The sequence below is a fragment of the Pelmatolapia mariae genome, linkage group LG17 (genome assembly GCF_036321145.2).
Source record: "Pelmatolapia mariae isolate MD_Pm_ZW linkage group LG17, Pm_UMD_F_2, whole genome shotgun sequence".
Classification (NCBI taxonomy): Eukaryota; Metazoa; Chordata; class Actinopteri; order Cichliformes; family Cichlidae; genus Pelmatolapia; species Pelmatolapia mariae.
Window position 1 is genome coordinate 8,458,679 of NC_086242.1, and position 21,210 is coordinate 8,479,888.

Here is a 21,210-nt window from a genome sequence, read left to right on the forward strand (position 1 = left end):
TTGCGAAGTAGCCCGAGGGTGAGGAGAAGTCACTCATCCCGTGTGTCAGTCACTCTTTGCCTATAATGTAGAGTGATACTACTCAGCACTGGTTTTAAACTGCAAGTGAGCTAAATGTTAGTGTAAAGCAAAACATTTTAAAGTACTCTATGTAAAAACAGTTTAATACTGTGAGTAATGATACTTCTGACGCTCAAAATATTAAAAGCAACCAACTCTCTGGTATAATAAAATATTATATTCATTTTAAATTAAGACCGCATGTTAATGCAAATATGCAATTAGCCATTCACATCACAGCAACACAGCAGTGCATTTAGGCATGTAGACATGGTGAAGACTTTGCGGTGTGCTTGTCGGTACCAGGCAGGCTGAGCATTTCAGAAACTGGTCATCTACTGGGATTTTTCCCACACAACCGTGTCTAGGATTACAGCAAATGGTCTGAAAAAGGGAAAATTTCCAATGAGCTGCAGTTCTCTGGGTGAAAATGGTTGATATCAGAGGTCAGAGGAGAATGGCCACACCTTCCATACCGATTACAACCAAGGTATGCAGAAGAGTGTAACGTCACACCTTGGAGCAGATAGGCTACAGCAGCAGACCACACCGGGTGCCACTCCTGGTATCTACGAACAAGAAACTAAGGCTACAGTTGAATTGAACAGTAGAAAACTGGAAAAATAATCAGATGAATCTTCATTTCTGCTGCCACATTAGGATGGTAGGGGAAGCAGATTTATCAGTAAGCTTAGACCAAAACTTCTGGTCTCAGGTATGCTTAAAAACCTTTAAATTGATCAAAAATCCCAGTCTGCAATTAATACAATACAAAATACTACATAGAGTGCACTATACTGGTCATCGGATGTTCAAGATGGGCTTTACATCTTCCAACAACTGCTCACACTGTCAAGGCAATACACCAGACAATTACATCCACGCTCTTTGGTTCTGTTCACCAGTTCAGAAGTTTTGGCGTGAGATATGTGAAGACTTATCAAAGTGTCTGAAATGTAAAATTCCAGCCTCCCCGTTAGTGTGCTTGTTGGGAAAATTGGATGATGTCACTACAGAAACTAATACAGTCCACATGGTTTTTACTGCCCTATGCATCGCCAAGAAAACGATCCTCATGAACTGGAAAAATAAAAATAATCTTAATTCTAGCCAATATAGAAACCATCTAATAGATCACATTAGTCTTGATACAGCCTCTGCCACCACATTAGATCAATCCCTCTGGGCTCCTTTGATCGGCTCCGTCACCTAGAGGGGGTGGGGGGTCGTGGTTTGGTCCCGTCTTAGCTATTGTGGTTGATGTGGAGGTTGGGACGGGCTTAGGGCGCCTGGAGGACCCCTAGAGACGTTATCCCGGGAGGGCTCACCCGGGGGGCTGTGGTCATAACCTGGTCAGTGGCTCTGGTCGCTCTTAGAGGGTGTTCTCCTCGTGGCTGCGTGCAGCGGGGGTTGGGGGATGGTCTGTGCTGGCGGACGTAGGTTACTGGCCTGGTGGCCTGGCTGCCCCTGAGTGGATCCGGGGCAGGCGGGGGGGCTTGGGGTTCGGGGGTGCTTCGTCTCCGTGATGGGGCTCTGGCTGGGCCTTGGGGGTTTCGGTCCTAGTCGGTGTGTCGCCGAGGTTGTGGGCGGGTGGGTGCACGGGGGCTCAGCCCTGGCGCAGGGGGCCTCTGGTGCATCGGCCTAACTGGGGGGCTCTTTAACTGGCGGGGAGGTTGTTCCATCCTTGCAGAAGTCCACTCTGCAGGTGGGGGAGAGACATAGGAGAGGTGGAGAACAAACCTAACCTGGGTGTCTGTTGTCTTGTGTAGTCTGGGAGATGATTGAATGTTAGGGTGGGTACAGTTTCCTCTGCGGTGGGGTAGGGTGGGCTTCCCTGGGTCCTGTGGGGCTTGGCGGTGCTGCTGCCGTAGGCCCCGGTCTGGATGGGCCTGGACTCCCTTGCCTTGGTGGGTGCCAGAGGACGGGGGTGCCTACTGGGGTCAGCGGGGGAGCTGGCCCTAGGGAGGAGCATCTTGCCCCTCCTTTCTTTTCCTCCCCATCCCCGGCTGCCTCCCTCTTCCCGCTCCACCACACCCACCCACACAGGTAGGGCCTTGGGGTGTGGGTGTGTCACCAGGGTGCAGGGGAGACATCCCCCCCCTCTGTCCCCTTCTGGCCACCTGTGCCTCAATTTTATTCCACAACTTAGACATCCACATTATTCACACTGTCATAACACACACATATATATAGGGCCTTGAGGGTGACCACGCCAACGGCGTCCAGTGAATGGTCTGAGTATTCAACCCTACCTCTGGCGCCGGTGCCCACCTCTCAATTTTAAATCCATGTAGACATTGAGGGTTCTCGGGAGGGGCCGTGCTAACACCTGCTGCTCTCCGGCAGCAGCACCATGCCCTCCCCTGTTTTAAATGCACTTTAGAACAACACGCAGCAACACTACACATGAGCGGGAGGAGGGAGGTATGGGGTCTTCACACACCCCCGTTCTCTGCCAGCCATCGGGGCGGGGGGCTGGGAGGAGGTGTTGGCTGACAGATTGGCCTCCCTGCTTCTGCGAGGCCTGGGGCGGTCTGCTTGCCTCCACCCCGGGGGGAAAGGGTCACATCTCTTGGGTGGAGTGCCGTTTCCCCCTCTGGGGGCGAGGGTACCTGGACCCGGGGTATAGAGTATGTTTGGGGAGTGCGATTGTGTGTACATGTGCATATATGTCTATTCCTACGTTGGATGAGTGCTGAGTGTTTGTATATGTGTGCATGAGGGTGGGAATGCATGTTTGTGTCTGTGTGTGCCTGTTTGTCTGTGTTTATATGTCAGGTCAGGTCTTAGACTCCACCTCCCTGGAAACACCCAGGCCCTCCAAAGTGTGGAGGCCTATCTCCCCTCACCACACTCCCTGCCGGTAACTGATGCACTCAGGGGTCGGTGCATTGGTGGTTCTTGGTGTCCGGGGCTGGGTGCTCAGGTATACACCAGCTCACTCCCGGTGGCTACTTGGCGGGGTCTGGTGCCTGTCGCTCGGTCAGGCCTCTTCCGGGGCAAAGGGGGCCCTCGAGCCTCCGGCCTCGGGGCCTGCAGCTCGGTTCACTCTGGCACAGCTGGCTGCCGGCAGAGCCGGCGGGCGCGCCAGTGCAGCCCCCTCTGGCTTCTGCTCCGTGGCTACTGGGTGACCCCTCGTCTGGGGATCTCCTCAGCCCTTCCCAGGAGGGTGGCACGGATGCCCCTCCGGTGGTACTCCTTGGGCTCTCGCACTCTGGGGTCCCTGGATGTCTGGAGCCTGGATCTCCTCCATGCCTGCGTCATGCCCTGGGGGACGGGGCTATGGCCCTCCACACCCTCTAGCAGACCGTTACATGGGGAAACCTTCTGCATACAAGCGCGCTGATCCACACGGGTGTGCACATGGGTGTTCACTGTTCGTAGACATAAACTACACCTTTCTTAGCTGCTACTTCAAAGCACATTGTGCGCTGTCTGTGCTGCACAACAACATTCAATATTTAGTATTTATTGCTGTTTACACTTAGCTAGATTAACATGATGGTGTTGTGTTTAGTATGTTGCTTTGTTTTTTTTTTGCTTGTTTTCTATTCTTTTTCTCTCAACAGGTGATCCAGGAGATTTTTTTTTTCTCTTTGTCTTTGTAAGTGCCCTTTCTCACTGTCCCTCTTCCCTTCTGTTTTTCTTTTCCTTCCTCTCTTTCTTTCTCCCTTTCCTATCCCCCAATCATGTCTGTCTCATCTGTAACTACTGAAAATAAAATAAATAATAACAACAAAAGTTGATCAAATGGACCAATACGGCAATGCCATGATGATCCATTTGGCAAAATAAATCCATTTGGTATCCTTGTTGGTCTTCAGACAACAATTCTGACGGCTAAAGAACCAAATGGGACAGACAAAAAAAAAAAAGGATGGTAGGGTCAGAAAAGAACATGCAAGCATGGATCCATCCTGCCTTGTATCAACGGTTCAGGCTAGACGTGGTGGTGTGATGCTGTGCAGACGTTTTCTTGGCACACTTCAGTCGCCGTAGTGCCAACTGTGCATTGTTTAAACACCACAGCCAACTTGAGTGTTGTTGCTAACCATGTCCACCTCTTTATGACTACAGTGTATCTTCTAATAGTTGCTTCCTGCAGGATAGCAAAGCTCATCTCAGACTGGTTCTTTAAACATGACAGTGAGTTCATGGGAGTCAAATGACCTCTACAGTCTCCCAGATCTCAATCCAAGAGAACACCTATGGGATGTGGTGGAATGGGAGATTCCCATAATGGATGCGTAGCCCACAAATCTTCCGCAACTGTTCGTATCAATGTGGAGCAAAATCTCTGAGGAATGTTTCCAGCACCTTGTTGGATCAATGGGAAATTAAACGTTTAAGCTTATATCATTAGTTTAGTAGTTTTGAGATGATAGTTATTTTGCTCTTTGGATTTTGATTGGTGGAAGATGGATTGGATGGGTAGGTCTTAAGGTTTAGCTACTGCTAAGACTCTTTGTTTAAGAGTCTTGGTTTAAGATTGAAAATGACAAAATATCAATATATAACAGTGACCTAAAAACATTTGATACCCACAGTACACCTGTGCCCTTTGGCTCCTGAGGCAAGAAACATTTAACAGAATGTTCAGTACTGTAGGATGTAGTCTGTGCACTGTGCAAGCATGCAAGTTTGCCACAAAAATCTTCAACAAGTGAAGAAACTCATTAGTGCTGATGTATTTCTTTACCAGACAGTTTAGCTTACAGGCAGATAGTTTATCAAGCAGTGCAATGGTTTGATGACAGCCTGCATGTCAGAACCTACCTTTAACAACAACACCTATACAGGCAGTTGCTTTTCATATTACTTACAGTGATGGCTATTAAGAATAGCTCAGAGGTATGGCCAGCATGAGTTATTCATGAGATTGGTTTCATATGCTGGTGTCTGTAAACATTCTCATCAAAATTCCATAAATTAGTCACACGAGGCAATGCTGGCTCCGTTTTAATCCAGATCGAAAGCTGCCCCTTAGCAACGTAATTACACCCGAGTTTTATCCTTCATTATGCTTTTTATTGGTTCTTAAAATGGTTCTCTCACTGGTCCACCACTCTATGTTTAAACGAGAGGGGATCATGTGAACTGGAGGGCTGGATTCAGTCACAGAAAAGGAGTGCACTGAAATCCTAAACATTATCATCAACCTTTCAGCTATGTGGGGCAGCTGCTGTTCTCTCAGATAAGATGATGAGCATAATACCAGTTTGGAAAATAGTAAACTGGTGAACACTTAAGGAGCATAAATGTTCATACTCTACAAAGTAGTTTAAACCACTTTACTGTGTGACACTACACCACTAGGAGTGCCTGTGACGTTTGCTTGACTAATATGGTGTGTTGTCGCCATCTGGTGGTATCTGTTTGACAGTATAATAAATTCATGCCAGTGTGTTCCAAATGGAAATACGAGGAAACAATAGGAAACAAGCCATATGCAGATTAAATCCAATGGTTAAAAAAATGGATAGCTGCATTATTCCAACACATTGCCTTGTCAGTCTATAAATAAGACAACAATCTGAAAGGACTGGTGTTAATAGAGCACTTTGTAAGTGAGCGGTCAAAGTGCTTTTTAGTGCAAGTCTGATTCACCCACGTACGCGCTCAGTGCTTTTTATTCTATGCCTAAGCACATTATATAACATTCACACACTCACATTATGATGAATCTATCAGCATTCATCACCAAGGATGCTTGGGCATGGGCATGCTTGGGTAGGAGCTGGAGATTGAACCATAAATCTTTTGACTGGTATACAACCCCCTGAACCTCCTGAGCCCCAGCTGCCCATCAAGGCTAGTCTAGGAGAGGATATCACTTACTGTGATTTAATCTTTTTTTTTTTTAAGCATCTAGATAATTTGGAAGAATACATTTCAAACCCCCATGAAAGATTTATTTATTTGCACTTCTTTAAAAAATAAATAAGAAATAAGGTGACGCTTGATAATCACAGTGACATAACATAAAGTCTGTTAAATTTAAATCTTTCCAGTTAGGAAGCATAAACCTTTGCAAATCCATTTCATCAAAGTGATAACAGGTGGAGAAGCAACAACAAGATAAGTCCCAGAAAGGAAATCGTTTCACAGGTGGTGGCCACAGATCAGTGCTCGTTCCTTATCCTTCCTCTACTCTTGCTTATTGCTAGTGTGCTTGTCACTACTGGCAGCGTGAGATCATGTTTAGGCATGCTTCTGATGAGACAGTGGATGGTGTCCTGGGGAATCTCCTTTCAGACCTGGATGAGTGCATCCGTAAGCGTCTGTGGCCCAATTTGCCTCAGCTGGATTAAGGTTTACCAAATGTGACGGTGGTTCAGTGGCATCAATACATCAGTTATCCATGAGCTTCTCTTTCTGGTGCAGAGCAATGCCAACCCCATGTCACTAGCATAAGGTCTAACATGGATGTGGAGATCTGCGTGTTGCTCTAAGAATATTCCTCCCCAGGCCGTCAGTGACCAACTGCCTAACTGATCACGCGTGATGATCTTGCAGGCAGCAAAACATTTACCAAAATGTCTCCAGACTCTTTCAGGACTGTTACATGTGCTCAGTGTAAACTTGCTCTTATCTGTGAAGAGAATGGGCATCAGTGGCAGACCTGCCAGTCCCGGTGTTCTTTGGTGAAAGTCAGCTGATCTGTATGGTGCTGAGCTGTGAGCACAGGTAACTCTACCAGATGTTGCCACCTCACCTCATACTATTGGAGTCCGTTTCTGACATTTTTAGGGCTCTGACAGTGCACCTCACCTTCCTCCTCCCACAAAGGAACAGATACCATTCTTGCTGTTGGGTTAATGCTTTTCAATGACCCTGTCCTGCTCTCCTAACTCAATCCTGGAGACTATGCTGGGAGACACTTTAAACATTCTTGTGATGGCACATATTGATATGCCTTCCTGAGGAATCAGAATGGCAGTTGCATTATCTAAATGGGCTAACATTGCATGCTACATAAGAAGAGATAAGAAGAGAACAGGGAGATGGAGTCCACCTGCAAAACAACTTTAAAACGACAACTGGGGAGAAGGGAAAAAGCAGACTCTAATCATGCCGGCAAAATGCTCCCAACAGCACAACAGAGGCTCTGGAACCTCTTTGTGAGGGTCAAAGGTTATTGGTCTCTCTTTAAAAAAAAAAAAAAAAAAAAAAAAAAAAAATCACATGCACATTTTAAGTGGACTTAGTTAAGATTGCAGTTAGTTTCTGACATTTTAGGTCAATTCTTTATTATTTTAAAGATGGAGAGTGTGGAGTTGAACCCACTCAAATTGTGTTTTTAAGATTTCAAACTTAAACATTCTGAATGAAACTACAGAGAAAAATTTTAAAAATCAGAAATGTTGTTTCAGAGGATTTATTTTTGGCACGAGAAACATACTGCATGAATTCTTTTACATATACATTTGTTCACATTTGGCAGTCGCCTCCTTTCATTATGCTTTTTGAAGTGCACAATATGATTTTTCTTTATGCTTATGGTCTTCAACAACAAACTAAAAGACTACTGGTAACATAATAACGGTCAATGAAAGTACAAAGTATTGTAGAAAAGCTGTTTTCTTCTCCTTCAAACAAATACAACAGCTATGTCCTCCTTTAACCTTCAGGGGTCACACTTCATGATCTCTCTGAGGCAGATGGTAGCATAGCACGAGGAGTCCAAGTCGAAGTTTAGCGTGAGAGTGAGCGACTCCGAACCAGCCATCGCTCTTCCACCCTCTCTGCTGGCTGCTCTCTGCAGCTGATACCTGAGGCTGTGCGGCACTGCCAGCAGAGGGCGGTAGCAGCCAGGCAGGTTCAGTTTGAGGCTGCCGACTCTGAAGCGGCAATCTTCCAGTCCATCTCTGACCAGCCTCTCTCGGTACCAAGTTCCCATGGCATTTTCTGGATACTTCACAGTGTTTCCTGGCATTGGTAACACAACCTGGCAGGACAATAATGTAACAAGTAACAACTGTAGTGTTACTATAGTGTACAAAAAACAGCATTTGGCAGAGACACAAATAGCTCCAAACACTCCCTACTTGTTCTAGTTTGTAGATACCCTCTTGCTCCTCTTTATCTGTCACCACATGGATCTAGAAGAAGGCACAAACACAAAGTTAGTGGCACAGACAGGGTGTTTGAAAAAAGTAACAACATGTCCTCACATCGAAAATATGTCCTGTGACCAAGAGAGCACAAAAAATGTGTCACTAAATAATCCTATTTACTGCTGAAATTACCAGGAGGTATTTCTGGACTGCAGCAGCAGCAAAAGTACAGTAAGTGAAACCATAACAAAATTACTGTTGTAAACCGCTCAATCACACCCTCAACAAGCAGAAAAAAAGGAAGTAACCACAGTTTTCACCTCTACTCTGTCCTTTCATGCACACTAAAAAGGGTAGTTTACCTCACTAAAAGGAAACAAATAGAAACAATAAATAATTAATTGATAATTTTTTTATAACGCGCTGTTTGCTGATATACTTTGTGTTGTTCTCACCCCCCATTCTAACCCCAGCTTTGCAGTTTCAGGCCAAGATTATGCTTTCATTTCTCCAGCTTAGATTCTTAAATGCCACTCCTCTTTTATCTTCTCCTTTTCTGTTTGGCCTGTGCAAACTTTACTTTGAAAAATAAGACAAAACTTAAGCTCACACTTGCATGAACATGTGAACACACGGGAGGAAACACTCAGCTTTAGATGTGCTTGTACTGGAAATACTGTGTGGTTTAAGCGGTGGGCACTGCCTGGGTAGCATGCAGGACGCAGCACACATGACTGTACGAAGTTTAAGATAGAAAAATTCAAGGATCTGGTAAATGTGTGAAAACGAATGCGGGAACTATAATTCTAGCATTTAGGTTCATGATGAAGTCAACAAGCTGTATGTCACAGATGTAACAAAGTCACAAAGCCTGGAAAAGTGTTTGCTCTAATTAACACAAAGCTATCCTAATTACTGCTGAGCTATCTTTTTGATCAGTTATTCCTTCTAAAAGATCTCCTTTTCCTGTTTTATCTACCTTCTTACCTGAGCCATGCTGGTTTCTCTAGCATCTTCCATTTTGTTTTGACCTTGTCGTAACCACACCAGGTCACCTCTTCGGACACTATGACCCATTGTAGTTAGCCTGTGTGCCGCCGCTTCGTTCCAAACTCTGACAACCACAAGAACATCGACATAATTATTCAAATTAAAGATCTAAAGCACTGGGATGGCATGTTATTAAAAATACTGTTTGGCTTTTATATAACATTTATTTTAATTTCCTAATAAATAAAAGAAACCACTTATTTGGGCTATACCTAGCCCCAATTTATCTCCCTCACCTATAATGGAAACCAGCTTTAATAAATGCACGACTTTTTTTTTTTTTTTACATATCACTATCTGTCAAACCTGTTTATGTGCTACTTTCCAAAATTTTTATTTAATATCATAAAAAATAGTCAAAGACGTGCCCCGCCTTGTGCCCTATGACAGATGAGACAGGCTTCAGCTCCCCCGCAACCCTGAATAGGAGAAGCAGTTAAGATAATGGATGGATGGGTAGATTCTCCTTGCAGCTGACCTGCTACAGTAAGCGTGAGGGTAGAAAATCCTCATGCTGTGTGGCAGGCTGAGCCAGGCTTGGTCACATCCATCAGGACCTGTACCATAGCGGTTCAGGGCCCGCAGCATCAACCGCTCCCTGGGCTTGGACAACGGCATCAAAGCTAAGGACTCCTTAGGGTTATCTGGAGTGGAGAGGGGTGAAAGACAGAGAAAAATAAAACGACAAAACATACTGAAATTGCAAATTCTAGAAAAAGCATTTGCATGACGTTACTTCGGTTTTTTTAAAAAAAACACAAAACTTGGTTTATGGAATGTCATAAATTCACTAGAACAGTAGATGCTGACATTACAGAATCATAAGGTTTTAGCCAAACATGGATGATAAATTTCAGCTAACTTTCAAAATTAAATAGAGGAACAGATCATCACACTGTTCATCAAAAAAACCTCAGATTCAGCAAAGAATAGTTCTCATTTTAGAAGTTTCTGAGGAAGAAAAAACTCCCATGAAACTAAAACAAACCTGTTTGGAGGAAGTGTCTCTTCGCATGACTCTGAGGATCATCGCCTTCCTCTGGAGTGAAGAAGAGACGTACAGCACTCACCTGACACACACATTACATACAGTAACTCAACAATGTCCTGTTTTCACTGAGCAATGCCGATCGTGGATTAGCTTTATATGACCGTAACCAACAGTATTATCATCTTGAATACATAGCGAATGTCTCAAACGCTCACCATATCCTCTTTCAGTAGAGCTAGTCCTACTCGATCAGACTGAACGCTCTGTCCGCTCCCAAACCTCTGTGGTCCGTAGTAGTTGACAAACCCTCTGGCCTACAGTGAAAAACATCAGAGGTCAATGTGTGGTGGTGGCTATGTAGCTTGTATGAAGCAGACATTCTGGACCAACAAAACCACTTGCTACTGAGCAGACATATTTTAAACCTCTATCAGGAAAGACATGATTAGTCGAGGACTAATTTCAGCTGTGGCTTCTTGACAGCCACCCTTCCACTGAGACCTTTTCTGATGAGGCTTCAGTGAATAGCAGATGAAGGGCCAGATGAATCTCTCGGGTACTGTGTCAGGCATTTGCCGGATTTTTTCCCCTCCTATTTTTAAAGGACATGACGTTCAGATACTGTTTTTCTACTGCAGTGAGGTTTTTTTTGTTTGTTTGTTTTGTTTTTTAGGATTACCACTTCTTCTTTTTTCCTCTATTTGTTCACTTTCCTCAGATTTTGGAGGACTACACTGAGGTATACCAGGTTTTTAGCTAATAGCTCTTTGAGAATCACCTTGTTGGTCAAACTGTGATATCTTTGCATTATTAGAATCAACTAAATAAACTTTAACAAATGAAGAGTTTTTGTATACAATTCAAAATGTATTCTATGCCAAGCTGTGCAAGTGCAGACACAACACTGGTTCACTATTTAAGTCAGGTGCCTTTTTAAGCTTGTCAATGTCCAATAAAAAAAACTTTTTTTTAATAAAACATTAAAGAAAGTCTGGTTCCTGGCATAAGCTTTTACCACAGGATTGCAGAAAACCTAAAACTCAAAATATACCTTGACATTCTCCACTGCTTCTTTCACCAGTGCTGCCAGCCGTGTGTGCACGTCTCCGCCAGAGGAGTGCGTGTCACCGGCACCGTGTGGTCTCAGGTCCCGGACAACCAGGTCGAAGTGATTCCCCTGCAGTCGTCCAAGCCGGAGAGGCTCGCTGACAGAACGCACCTGAAACACGCGGATCCCTCTGTTCTGAAACTCTGCATTCTTCTCTTTCAACCTAGTCACACATAATGGAAAATATATAAGTGGTTTTACAAGAAGAACTCTAACATAAAGAGAATAACACAACTTTTGGTGCTTTTATCCCATGATTTGTAAATAAGAAAAAAAAAAAATATGTATATATATATATATATATCTACTCAAAATGCATGAAAGAAACACAGCAGTACCGTTGAGGTGAGACCTTCTTTACCACCATGGACTGGTAGGTGATTGCTCTTTTATCCTTGATCCCAGCATAGGTGAAATCAGATGGCAGAACCCCGAGAGCTGCTGCCATGTAGCTGATGGCCTCCAGAGTCTCAAGGTTTTCCTTACACAGAGTGAACGCTGGAAAAACACGCAAAAAAAACATCTATATTTTTATCATATTTGGAAATGTTCCCTACAGGAAATCTGATTTTTTTTTAAACCATCTTTGATTTTAATTTTCTTAACCTGTGTCATCCTGCCCTTCTCACTAAGAGTTTTCTGGTCTTTTTCTCCAGCTTTGACCGATTCAAGTCACAATTACTGTGATAATAAAGCTGCCATAATTATTTTATTTATAGTTAAAATTCTTAATTCTTCTCCAGCTTTTTCTATATTATTTATTTGTTTACTTAAAGTAGGTAATTTGATCTAAAGCATTAACCTTGGGGTTTTCTCCTATTTTTTACATTTTATATTTCAGATGATAAATGATCAATAACTTGCAATGCTATGCCTTACCAGTGTAAACTTCATCGTCTTTACGTTCCTCTGCTGTTCTCTTCTTTGGCCTCCCTCGCTCCCTCAGCCTAACTGAGATCGATGTCCTCCCCTGGTCATTGAAGCTTTTAGTCTCCACCAGTTTCCCGAACCTTCGATTCAGGAAGTGATGGACTGCCGTCCTGTGCTCCTTATTGTCATCAGGTCCAAACGTATAGGACGAACCTCTCACTTTGGCATCTATAAACCTGAAAAAGTCCTCAGCCTCATCCTCCTTAACAAGCTGGGAGAGCTCTCTGTAGTCTGGGTCCTCCCTCACCCTGATCTCAGGCTGAATGGTGACAGTCATGAGAAAAGGGAAGCGGTGTCTGACAGCTCGGTGGACGCTGGCTCTCTGGTGTTTGTCAGCAAAGGAACCAAGGGAAAGCTCCAGCTCAGGTGGATTTTTATCTCTGAGAGTTAACACAAACTGCTCGAGCTCCTCACTGACCGACTGACCTAAAATCACACCTAAATCTAAACTCCCTAGACTAGGGAGTGGGTCATGTACCCCCCAATCCAGAGGGACATCAGCATCCTGTGAGGCTGAAGAATGACTGTCCTCTTTATATCCTGCATTGGTTCTGTCATTTCCAACTGAAGAGGCACAGCCCGGTGTCTGTGTGGCTGCTGCTGTGTTAACATGCTGTCCATAAATATCTATTTCAGTCACCACAAAATCCTCAATGAAGTTTTTGATGCTTCCAAGAAAGCCTTCATGGTTTGATATGAAGCATGCAGGGACATTCACAGCCTCACTAACCTGCTTCATGATCAATATATCTAAAAAGAGATGTTTTTACTTACTCCTGAGGGTAAAAGAGGCAGAAATAAAACGTTATCAAAACCTGCTTCAATGTAACTGAAGACACACGTCATACCGTGTCATTGTTATAAAGCAAAATTCAATGAAAATGAGGGCAATTTCAAAATGAGAGGATACATGCAAATCGGGAAACGTTAAAAAAAAACGTACGGCAGTAATGTTTTTTTGCTTACTTGAGATTTTTACAACATCTGTAACACACCTGTGCGAAATACGAAGAGATGCTAATACATGACAAACGAGATTTGAGTCGGATTTTAAGCCTGCTAGTGTCGCCGCACACCATTAAAATAATGGCAGAATTCTATCGGCGATTTATTTCCGTGTAAGTTCTTTTACTGAGAGCAAAGCAATCTGTCTATTTCGAGTAAACCTAAATCCTTCACATAAACCTACCTCGACATTGATAGCAGAGAGCTGTGGCTGCTATACAAAAGAAAGCAGGTTACGTTACTATTCTTTGAATGATAATATAAGTGTCTAAAGGATTAATTGTCGTAAATTAACGGTTTATTTACAGCACAAACCTGCAGGCGCCAAGTAAACAACACGCCTGTAAACACAACCACGCTGAATGACTTCGGTATTCTTCCGGGTCATGTGACCATCATATGACTTTTCTTAAAGAGACAGGCAGGTAAGGGCAACGCAGAGCCCAGATGTGGACCCCCTAGTACAGGGGTCGGCAACCTGCGGCTCCGGAGCCGCATGCGGCTCTTTAGTCCTTATAGTGCGGCTCCGCTGGTTTGGGAAAATAAATTAGAAGTATTTAGCTGAAGTGTATTTTATTTATATTAGTTCTTTTTAACTTGTAGTTCTAAATTGGAAGATTATTGTGATATTGAAATATAAAAATAAAATTATATTCTATTATTTTTTCATCGCTCAAAATAAGCGTCACACTCGCGGAAGCCGGTATACCCGCCGAAACGCCGTGCATATATCGAGACTTTCAACCCCAGGTAGGCCAATTATGGATCTTCGGATCCACATTATGTCAGCAGCTATTCTCCACCATGAACTATGTTAAAAACAAACACCGCTCACGCCTCACAGATGACAGCTTACAGTCCTGCATAAAGATGAAAGTGACTTCGTACAGCCCCGATTTGCAGACGCTGTGCGCAGCGGTTCAGGAGCAAAAGTCCCATTGTAAACATATTACGGCAGATCCGACGATGTTTCTTTATAGGCCACTTTTCACACACGGTTGCTGTACGCATACAGCCGACTGTAGCTTTTCAGCTTACAGCCGGACACATACCAACACAGCACAGATAGCACAGATTTTAAGGCGGCGACGCGTGATTGCGGGTGCCACTCAGGTGCGTCCGCCTCCCCTGCAGCGGCGCTGCAGACCACGCCCCGCCACACACATTAACCAGGTAAAATACATATTTAGGCAGAATTTTGCAAATATCTATTTTTGGGTTTTTTTTCAGCAGCATAGTGCTTTTTTTCCCAGTTATTTTTTAAAAGTCAGGTCAAGGCTCCAAAAGCACAAAGGCGATATAAGGGTGGCGGCTCACAACAGTTTTTGTTTGCTACATGGATCATTTTAGTTCAGCTGGGTGTCTTTCCTTTTGTTATATTTCTTTAAGAGTTCAAAATGTGTTAATTACATAAATAAAATGTAATTTTCTCTGTAGCACTTCATGGATTTCATAAGCAACACACCTTAGTTGTTCACATAAAGCATAAAAGTAAAAAACAATATATACAGTGGTCAAAGGAGTTTGCGAAGAAAAGCGTCTGGACTTCTTTAAGTTGCTTGAAGACGTTTCACCTCTCATCCGAGAAGCTTCTTCAGTTCTAAGGTCAAATGGCCGAGAGTCCCAGATTTAAACCCAGTGGGAGTGTCCCCCCAAAGAGGGACAAAGGACCCCCTGGTGATCCTCTAATCACATGAGCCAAGGTGTGAAAGCGGGTGTGGGACCTAATCAGCCAGGGTTTCGGGTGAGCTCATTGTGAAACCTGGCCCCACCTTGTCATGTGAATTCCTGAGGTCAGATGGCCCAGGATGTGAGTGGGCATTAAGGCGTCTGGGGAGGGAACTCAAAACTGGATTATAGATGGCAGACAGTTGGTGTCGTAAACCACCGCCTCTGTTCAAAGATGGTCGCTCACAGTGGACATAGATGGCCTCTTTCACTCCTCTTTCAAACCATCTGTCCTCTCTGTCCAAAATGTGAACATTGGCATCCTCGAAAGAGTGACCTTTATCCTTAAGATGCAGATGGACTGCTGAGTCTTGTCCTGTGGAGGTGGCTCTTCTAGGTTGTGCCATGCGCTTGTGAAGTGGCTGTTTGGTCTCTCCAATGTAGAGGTCTGGGCATTCCTCGCTGCACTGTACAGCATACACCACGTTGTTAAGTCTGTGTTTTGGAGTTTTGTCTTTCGGGTGAACCAGTTTCTGTCTGAGTGTGTTGCTGGGTCTGAAGTACACTAGGATGTCGTGCTTGGAGAAAACTCTCCTGAGTTTCTCCGATACACCGGCTACATAGGGGATGACAACGTTGTTGCGTCTGTCTTTCATATCCTCCCTCGCTGGTGTCTGATCTTCTTTTCTGTGCCTCTTTGCTGACTTTATGAACGCCCAGTTAGGATAACCGCATGTTTTGAGTGCTTCCTTTACGTGTGTGTGTTCCTTCTTTTTTCCCTCAGACTTAGAGGGAACATGTTCTGCCCGGTGGTGTAGGGTCCTGATTACTCCAAGTTTGTGTGCCCACTATGGGCAACTGTTGCGGAGAAATGGCAACCTTTACATGGAGGAAGTGGAGAGGAAGGCTCTTGGCTCTTTCAAAGGAAGAGTACCCAGCCAGTGGTACAGATATGTAGATGACACCTGGGTCAAAATCAAGACACAAGAAGTGGAATCCTTCACTGCGCACATTAACGCCGTGGATAAAAACATCAAGTTCACCAGGGAAGACACAAAGGATAACTGTTTGCCTTTCCTGGACTGCGCCGTGCACATTGAAGAGAATGGCAACCTCAACATCGAAGTTTACCGGAAGCCCACACACACGGACCAGTACCTCCTCTTTGACTCCCATCACCCTCTGGAACACAAACTTGGAGTAATCAGGACCCTACACCACTGGGCAGAACATGTTCCCTCTAAGCCTGAAGGGAAAAAGAAGGAACACACACACGTAAAGGAAGCACTCAAAACATGCGGTTATCCTAACTGGGCGTTCATGAAGTCAGCAAAGATGCACAGAAAAGAAGATCAGACACCAGCGAGGGAGGATATGAAAGACAGACTCAACAACGTTGTCATCCCCTATGTAGCCGGTGTATCAGAGAAACTCAGGAGAGTTTTCTCCAAGCACGACATCCCAGTGTACTTCAGACAAGACAAAACTCCAAAACACAGACTTAACAACGTGGTGTATGCTGTACAGTGCAGCGAGGAATGCCCAGACCTCTACATTGGAGAGACCAAACAGCCACTTCACAAGCGCATGGCACAACATAGAAGAGCCACCTCCACAGGTCAAGACTCAGCAGTCCATCTGCATCTTAAGGATAAAGGTCACTCTTTCGAGGATGCCAACGTTCACATTTTGAACAGAGAGGACAGATGGTTTGAAAGAGGAGTGAAAGAGGCCATCTATGTCCACTGTGAGCGACCATCTTTGAACAGAGGCGGTGGTTTACGACACCAACTGTCTGCCATCTATAATCCAGTTTTGAGTTCCCTCCCCAGACGCCTTAATGCCCACTCACATCCTGGGCCATCTGACCTCAGGAATTCACACGACAAGGTGGGGCCAGGTTTCACAATGAGCTCACCCGAAACCTTGGCTGATTAGGTCCCACACCCGCTTTCACACCTTGGCTCATGTGATTAGAGGATCACCAGGGGGTCCTTTGTCCCTCTTTGGGGGGACACTCCCACTGGGTTTAAATCTGGGACTCTCGGCCATTTGACCTTAGAACTGAAGAAGCTTCTCGGATGAGAGGTGAAACGTCTTCAAGCAACTTAAAGAAGTCCAGACGCTTTTCTTCGCAAACTCCTTTGACTACGATGACCTGGATGACTGAGAACCTTCACAGACAATATATACAGTGTTATCTTCATTTTAGATGTCAACAAGTATTTTCCGGCTCCCAGTGTTTTCTTATGCGTGGAAACCGGATCCAAATGGCTCTTTGGGTGTTAAAGGTTGCTGACCCCTGCCCTAGAGGGTTATGGGCAGATGGTTCTGACCTCTGGGCCATATTTGAAACCCTAGAGACATGAATGAACAACATACACAAAAATGTTTATTTATAAGTGCAACATACATTTATTATTATTTTATTATCATCATTATTATTATTATTATTACTATTATTAACATTCTTGCTTAATGAGGAAGGTTTTTTGTGTTTGTTCAGCAAACATCATTTTTAGGGGATTTTTACATGTGGTTTAATGACGTAAGTAATGGTTCATCACTCGAGGAACATCCTTTTTTTAGTGTTTGAATGAGTCCTGTCACTGTGGCTTTACTAAAAATGAAATAGTCAGTTCATCAGCCACCGAAAAAAAACAACTTTGAAATACCATGAGAAAACCTAGAAAACCGTTGGTCCACATCAGTTTAAAAAATTAAATGAAACTCTTGCTTCATGAAGGAACTATTAAGAAATGTGAGGCAATTGTGTGGCAACATTGGAGCCTTTGGAACAACTAGCTGGGTGTATAAATTCCTGCCAGGTCATGCATCCAGTAAGGATCCAAAATCAAATATTCACTCTTACCAAGAAACACTTGGTAGCTCAGTGCAATAACATCAGTACAAGACAGATATTATCACACATCAGTCTATCTGCACATGTTTTAGAGAGAGAGAGAGAGAGAGAGAGAGAGAGAGAAAGAGAGAGAGAGAGACCCCCTTCGGTCCTGAATGCATATTTCTGAAAGAGGGGTATTACTTACAACTAGTAAGGATGCCCTCATAAAGTGTTATCTGTCTGAAAAGTCAGTCAGTGATTTAGGTGTGCTTTTCTGTAAAGATTCACATGGCTGTATAGGAATCCTACATTATGTTTCAGGGTGAGCTGCTGAGTAGAGTGCAAATGTTCCTTATAAAGATGGATTAAGATTCCAAAAACAATGGTGACATTGGGAGAAACACTCTGTCTCCTCATAAATGCAAAATTCAAAATACAGAACTACTTCAGTGATGGATTTCAGAAGATCAGAATCTTATTTCAACATGTTGTAAGACTGACAAGGTATTGTGTTCATTCATAAGGATATATAGATCTTATTAATAACATATGCAAAACCTGTATTATTTAAACTTTTTTAAAGCTACTTTCAGCTGCTCCCTTGTTAGAAGGGGACATCACAGCGGGTAGCCCCACATGTTTGACTTGGCAGTGTTTTTACCCCAGATGCCCTTCTTCATGCAGTCCTCCCTCCTCTATCCAGACTTGTAACAGTCATTATACTAGCTTGTGTACTCCTAGCTGGAATTTGTGTCTCTGGCTTGACTCAAACTAACAACTTTTCACTAGCAAAGTGAATGAGTAAACCACAGCATGTATGCAATAGAAAAAATAATAATAACTAGACATTCAGTGTAACCCTAATTTTAAAAAGGCAAAGGATTTTTTCTTTCTTTCAAAATTTACACCAAGGGAATAAAAGGGTGCACTATTTGGGGTTTTGACCCTTTGTACTTTTCCACCCACCAATATCCTCTGTTCAGTAGAATGGCTCTGTGCCTTTCCATCACACAGTTTGAATGTGTGCCAAAGATGTTTTGAATGTGTACTGGAAACACTGGACAGAAAGATTTTACGATAAGGGTCCATACTCTTGCCAGCAGAGTGTGATGAGCGCGTTGATTATACTCTCCAGATGTTTCTGTAGTCCATCAGGAAATATTTTCCTCTGGAATGAGCCTTTGTGAGAAAGAATGTAGTGACTAATAACATTGCAGCAGTGCACATAATGTGTGTGGGTGAAATTGTGTGAGTTGCATAGACATATGGTGTGACTGTGTGTTTGTACATACATGCAGGACTCCAGTGAGGGGGTCATGTGACAGAGTTTCTAACAATCTGTTCTTCCAAGACACCAGCAGACAAAAAGGCTTTTATTGAGGAGGACTGTGCCGAGCTGTCACAGAGGCGCACAAAGAGGAAAACAAGGATCTGATGCAACTCCCCAATGTTAATTTTACATTCTTCTATGTGATCTCTCTTCCTGTCAGTCCCCTCCCATCATTTTCATTGTCAAGTTTGTCAAGCTTTTCCTCTTCTTTTCAATGGAAAATATTAGGATACGCTACCAATCCTTTTCTCTCTCTCTGTCTCTTTTTTTTAAAGTCCCCCCACTAAACATGCAAATACATCTGCAAAATAAACAGGGTTTTGACTCAGTTTTGACTCAATTTGTCAATAACAGTTGTAGATATCAAAACAATATTGTGAAACCCTTTGACTCAGTTTGTTAACAAGTTTGTTTACATTCTTTTTTAATATTTTTAAATGTCTATGTTCAAAAGTCTTCAGTTTGTAAAGTTTTTGGTTGGATATGCCTCTGAAGTCATAACATACAGAATTATCCAACTAATCGTCAAAATCTGCCAAGCCCACAGATGTGAGATCAGTATAGTAGAACACATTTTGTGGCCCAGTTACAATTTAGCTATGAAGGAGGTGCTCAGTTATACATTTTGGACAGATCAGGATGCAGTGTCTAATATGTCATATATTTTGTTTAGGATTTGGTCTGTAAATGAAAAAATAGATAACTACATTGCTTAATCACTGAAGGAAAACCTCAGCAGTGAAGATGCATCTCACAAAAGAGCTATAAGCCAGCTAGCTAGCTAATGAAAGAGCTAGCTAGCTAAATCTTTTGTTAGCCAGCTAGCATGTGAGGTTGATTATTTTATAGATATTCTATCTATCTATCTATCTATCTATCTATCTATCTATCTATCTATCTATCTATCTACCTACCTACCTACCTACCTACCTACCTACACACACACACACACACACATACATACATACATACATCAGCACATTGTTGTTATTTCTTTAACATACATGTTTGGTTGTGCTGCAGGAAAAAGGGAGTTAATGTGTGCAGGAAGAGGAGGGGAGTCCTTGCTGTTGTGTGACTGTACGGGGCTGAAGTGAGGTGTTGTACGAGAGCACTCTCCCCGGAGTTAACGGCCCGTTTGCCTGTGTCACTGAATAAACGGACAAACTGAGATCAAAACGTCTGGTTCTTGAGAACGTTATAATATATATATATAGCCTCTTCTGTACAGTGAACAGGCTGTACAGTGTTTATCAGCGCATTTTCTGTGTTCACCCAATGCTGTAACTCTGCAGCTTGATGTATCTTGACATATCAGTCACTTACAGCTGTGGCCTCAGCACATTTTGACAGTTAGATGAACTATTTTGCATATTCTGTGATGACTTATGCAATGAAATGTTGCAGATATGTTATTGAAAGTTAAGGTAAGTAAATAAAGTTTATTTAAAAAGCGCTGTGTACAGAGAATCAGTCACAAAATGCTATACAGCAAAATAGAGGAAAATAAAGAAAATGAAGTGCTGAAATAGGGGGAAAAAACCCAAAACAAAACATATTGAGGCAGAATGAAGGCATTTAACAGATTAAAAATACTACATTAACTGTCTTTTCATCACAGATAGACAATTCTGTATATGATCATTAATGCACCTAATGCTCTCTGCTTTGTAAATGTCATTAGAGAATTGAGCTGAAGCCACTGTCATTGTGTCTTCTGTGTTTTGCTGTATGTGTGAGCTATTTTGGAAAATGCACTTCCTATATCAAGAACTTGTTGCAGGAAACATGTCAGACAAAGTGAAAAAAAAAACAATCTACACACTCCCACTCCATTTGCGGTCATATTTCCCAAGTACATCACATATAGCTAATTTTGATCTCATGTGGGCCAGACGGGTGCATCTCCCTTTTCTGTCAGTGTAGAGAAATTTAACTATAGATTTAGAGATCTTGATATAAGAAAAAGAAGCACAACTTCAACAGTATGTGTCAGCTTTTCTGCACAATAAAGAAATGCTGCTTTAGTGAATGTAGAAAAATGGTTTTAAAATATAACTATAACTTAATTTGGTGTAACATGAATGCCCATAGGGGGAGGCTTTATCTGTTGGAAAAACTGTAAAACTAATTAAAATACAGTTCAAAATTTATGTCCTCTTTCAC

At 43.1% G+C, this 21,210-nt stretch overlaps 1 protein-coding gene across 2 annotated transcripts; it reads right to left on the reverse strand.

Moving 5' to 3' along the window:
• Window positions 1-7,436: 7,436 nt before the first annotated feature.
• Window positions 7,437-13,574, reverse strand: pus7l (pseudouridine synthase 7 like). Of its 2 annotated transcripts, none has more exons than XM_063501080.1 (10): window positions 13,517-13,574; window positions 12,146-12,972; window positions 11,605-11,764; window positions 11,210-11,429; window positions 10,374-10,472; window positions 10,156-10,237; window positions 9,646-9,811; window positions 9,105-9,231; window positions 8,109-8,162; window positions 7,437-8,008 (listed from the first exon to the last, which is right to left on the reverse strand). In XM_063501080.1, the coding sequence occupies exons 2-10, from the start codon at window positions 12,933-12,935 to the stop codon at window positions 7,688-7,690; spliced, it is 2,019 nt and encodes a 672-aa protein (XP_063357150.1). In that variant the 5' UTR covers window positions 12,936-12,972; window positions 13,517-13,574; the 3' UTR covers window positions 7,437-7,687. The 2 variants fall into 2 exon arrangements, with proteins under 2 accessions (XP_063357150.1, XP_063357149.1); XM_063501079.1 differs by having other exon boundaries at window positions 13,386-13,546.
• Window positions 13,575-21,210: the final 7,636 nt, after the last annotated feature.

Bases quoted from the DNA above. Each gene is read 5' to 3' on its own strand.
- pus7l (XM_063501080.1), bottom strand. From the start codon at position 12,935: ATGAAGCAGGTTAGTGAGGCTGTGAATGTCCCTGCATGCTTCATATCA. The intron at 10,473-11,209 runs GTATATTTTGAG...TTTTCACTGTAG, and splicing joins AAGCAGTGGAGAATGTCAAG to GCCAGAGGGTTTGTCAACTA. The intron at 10,238-10,373 runs GTGAGCGTTTGA...TGTGTGTGTCAG, and splicing joins CTCTACTGAAAGAGGATATG to GTGAGTGCTGTACGTCTCTT.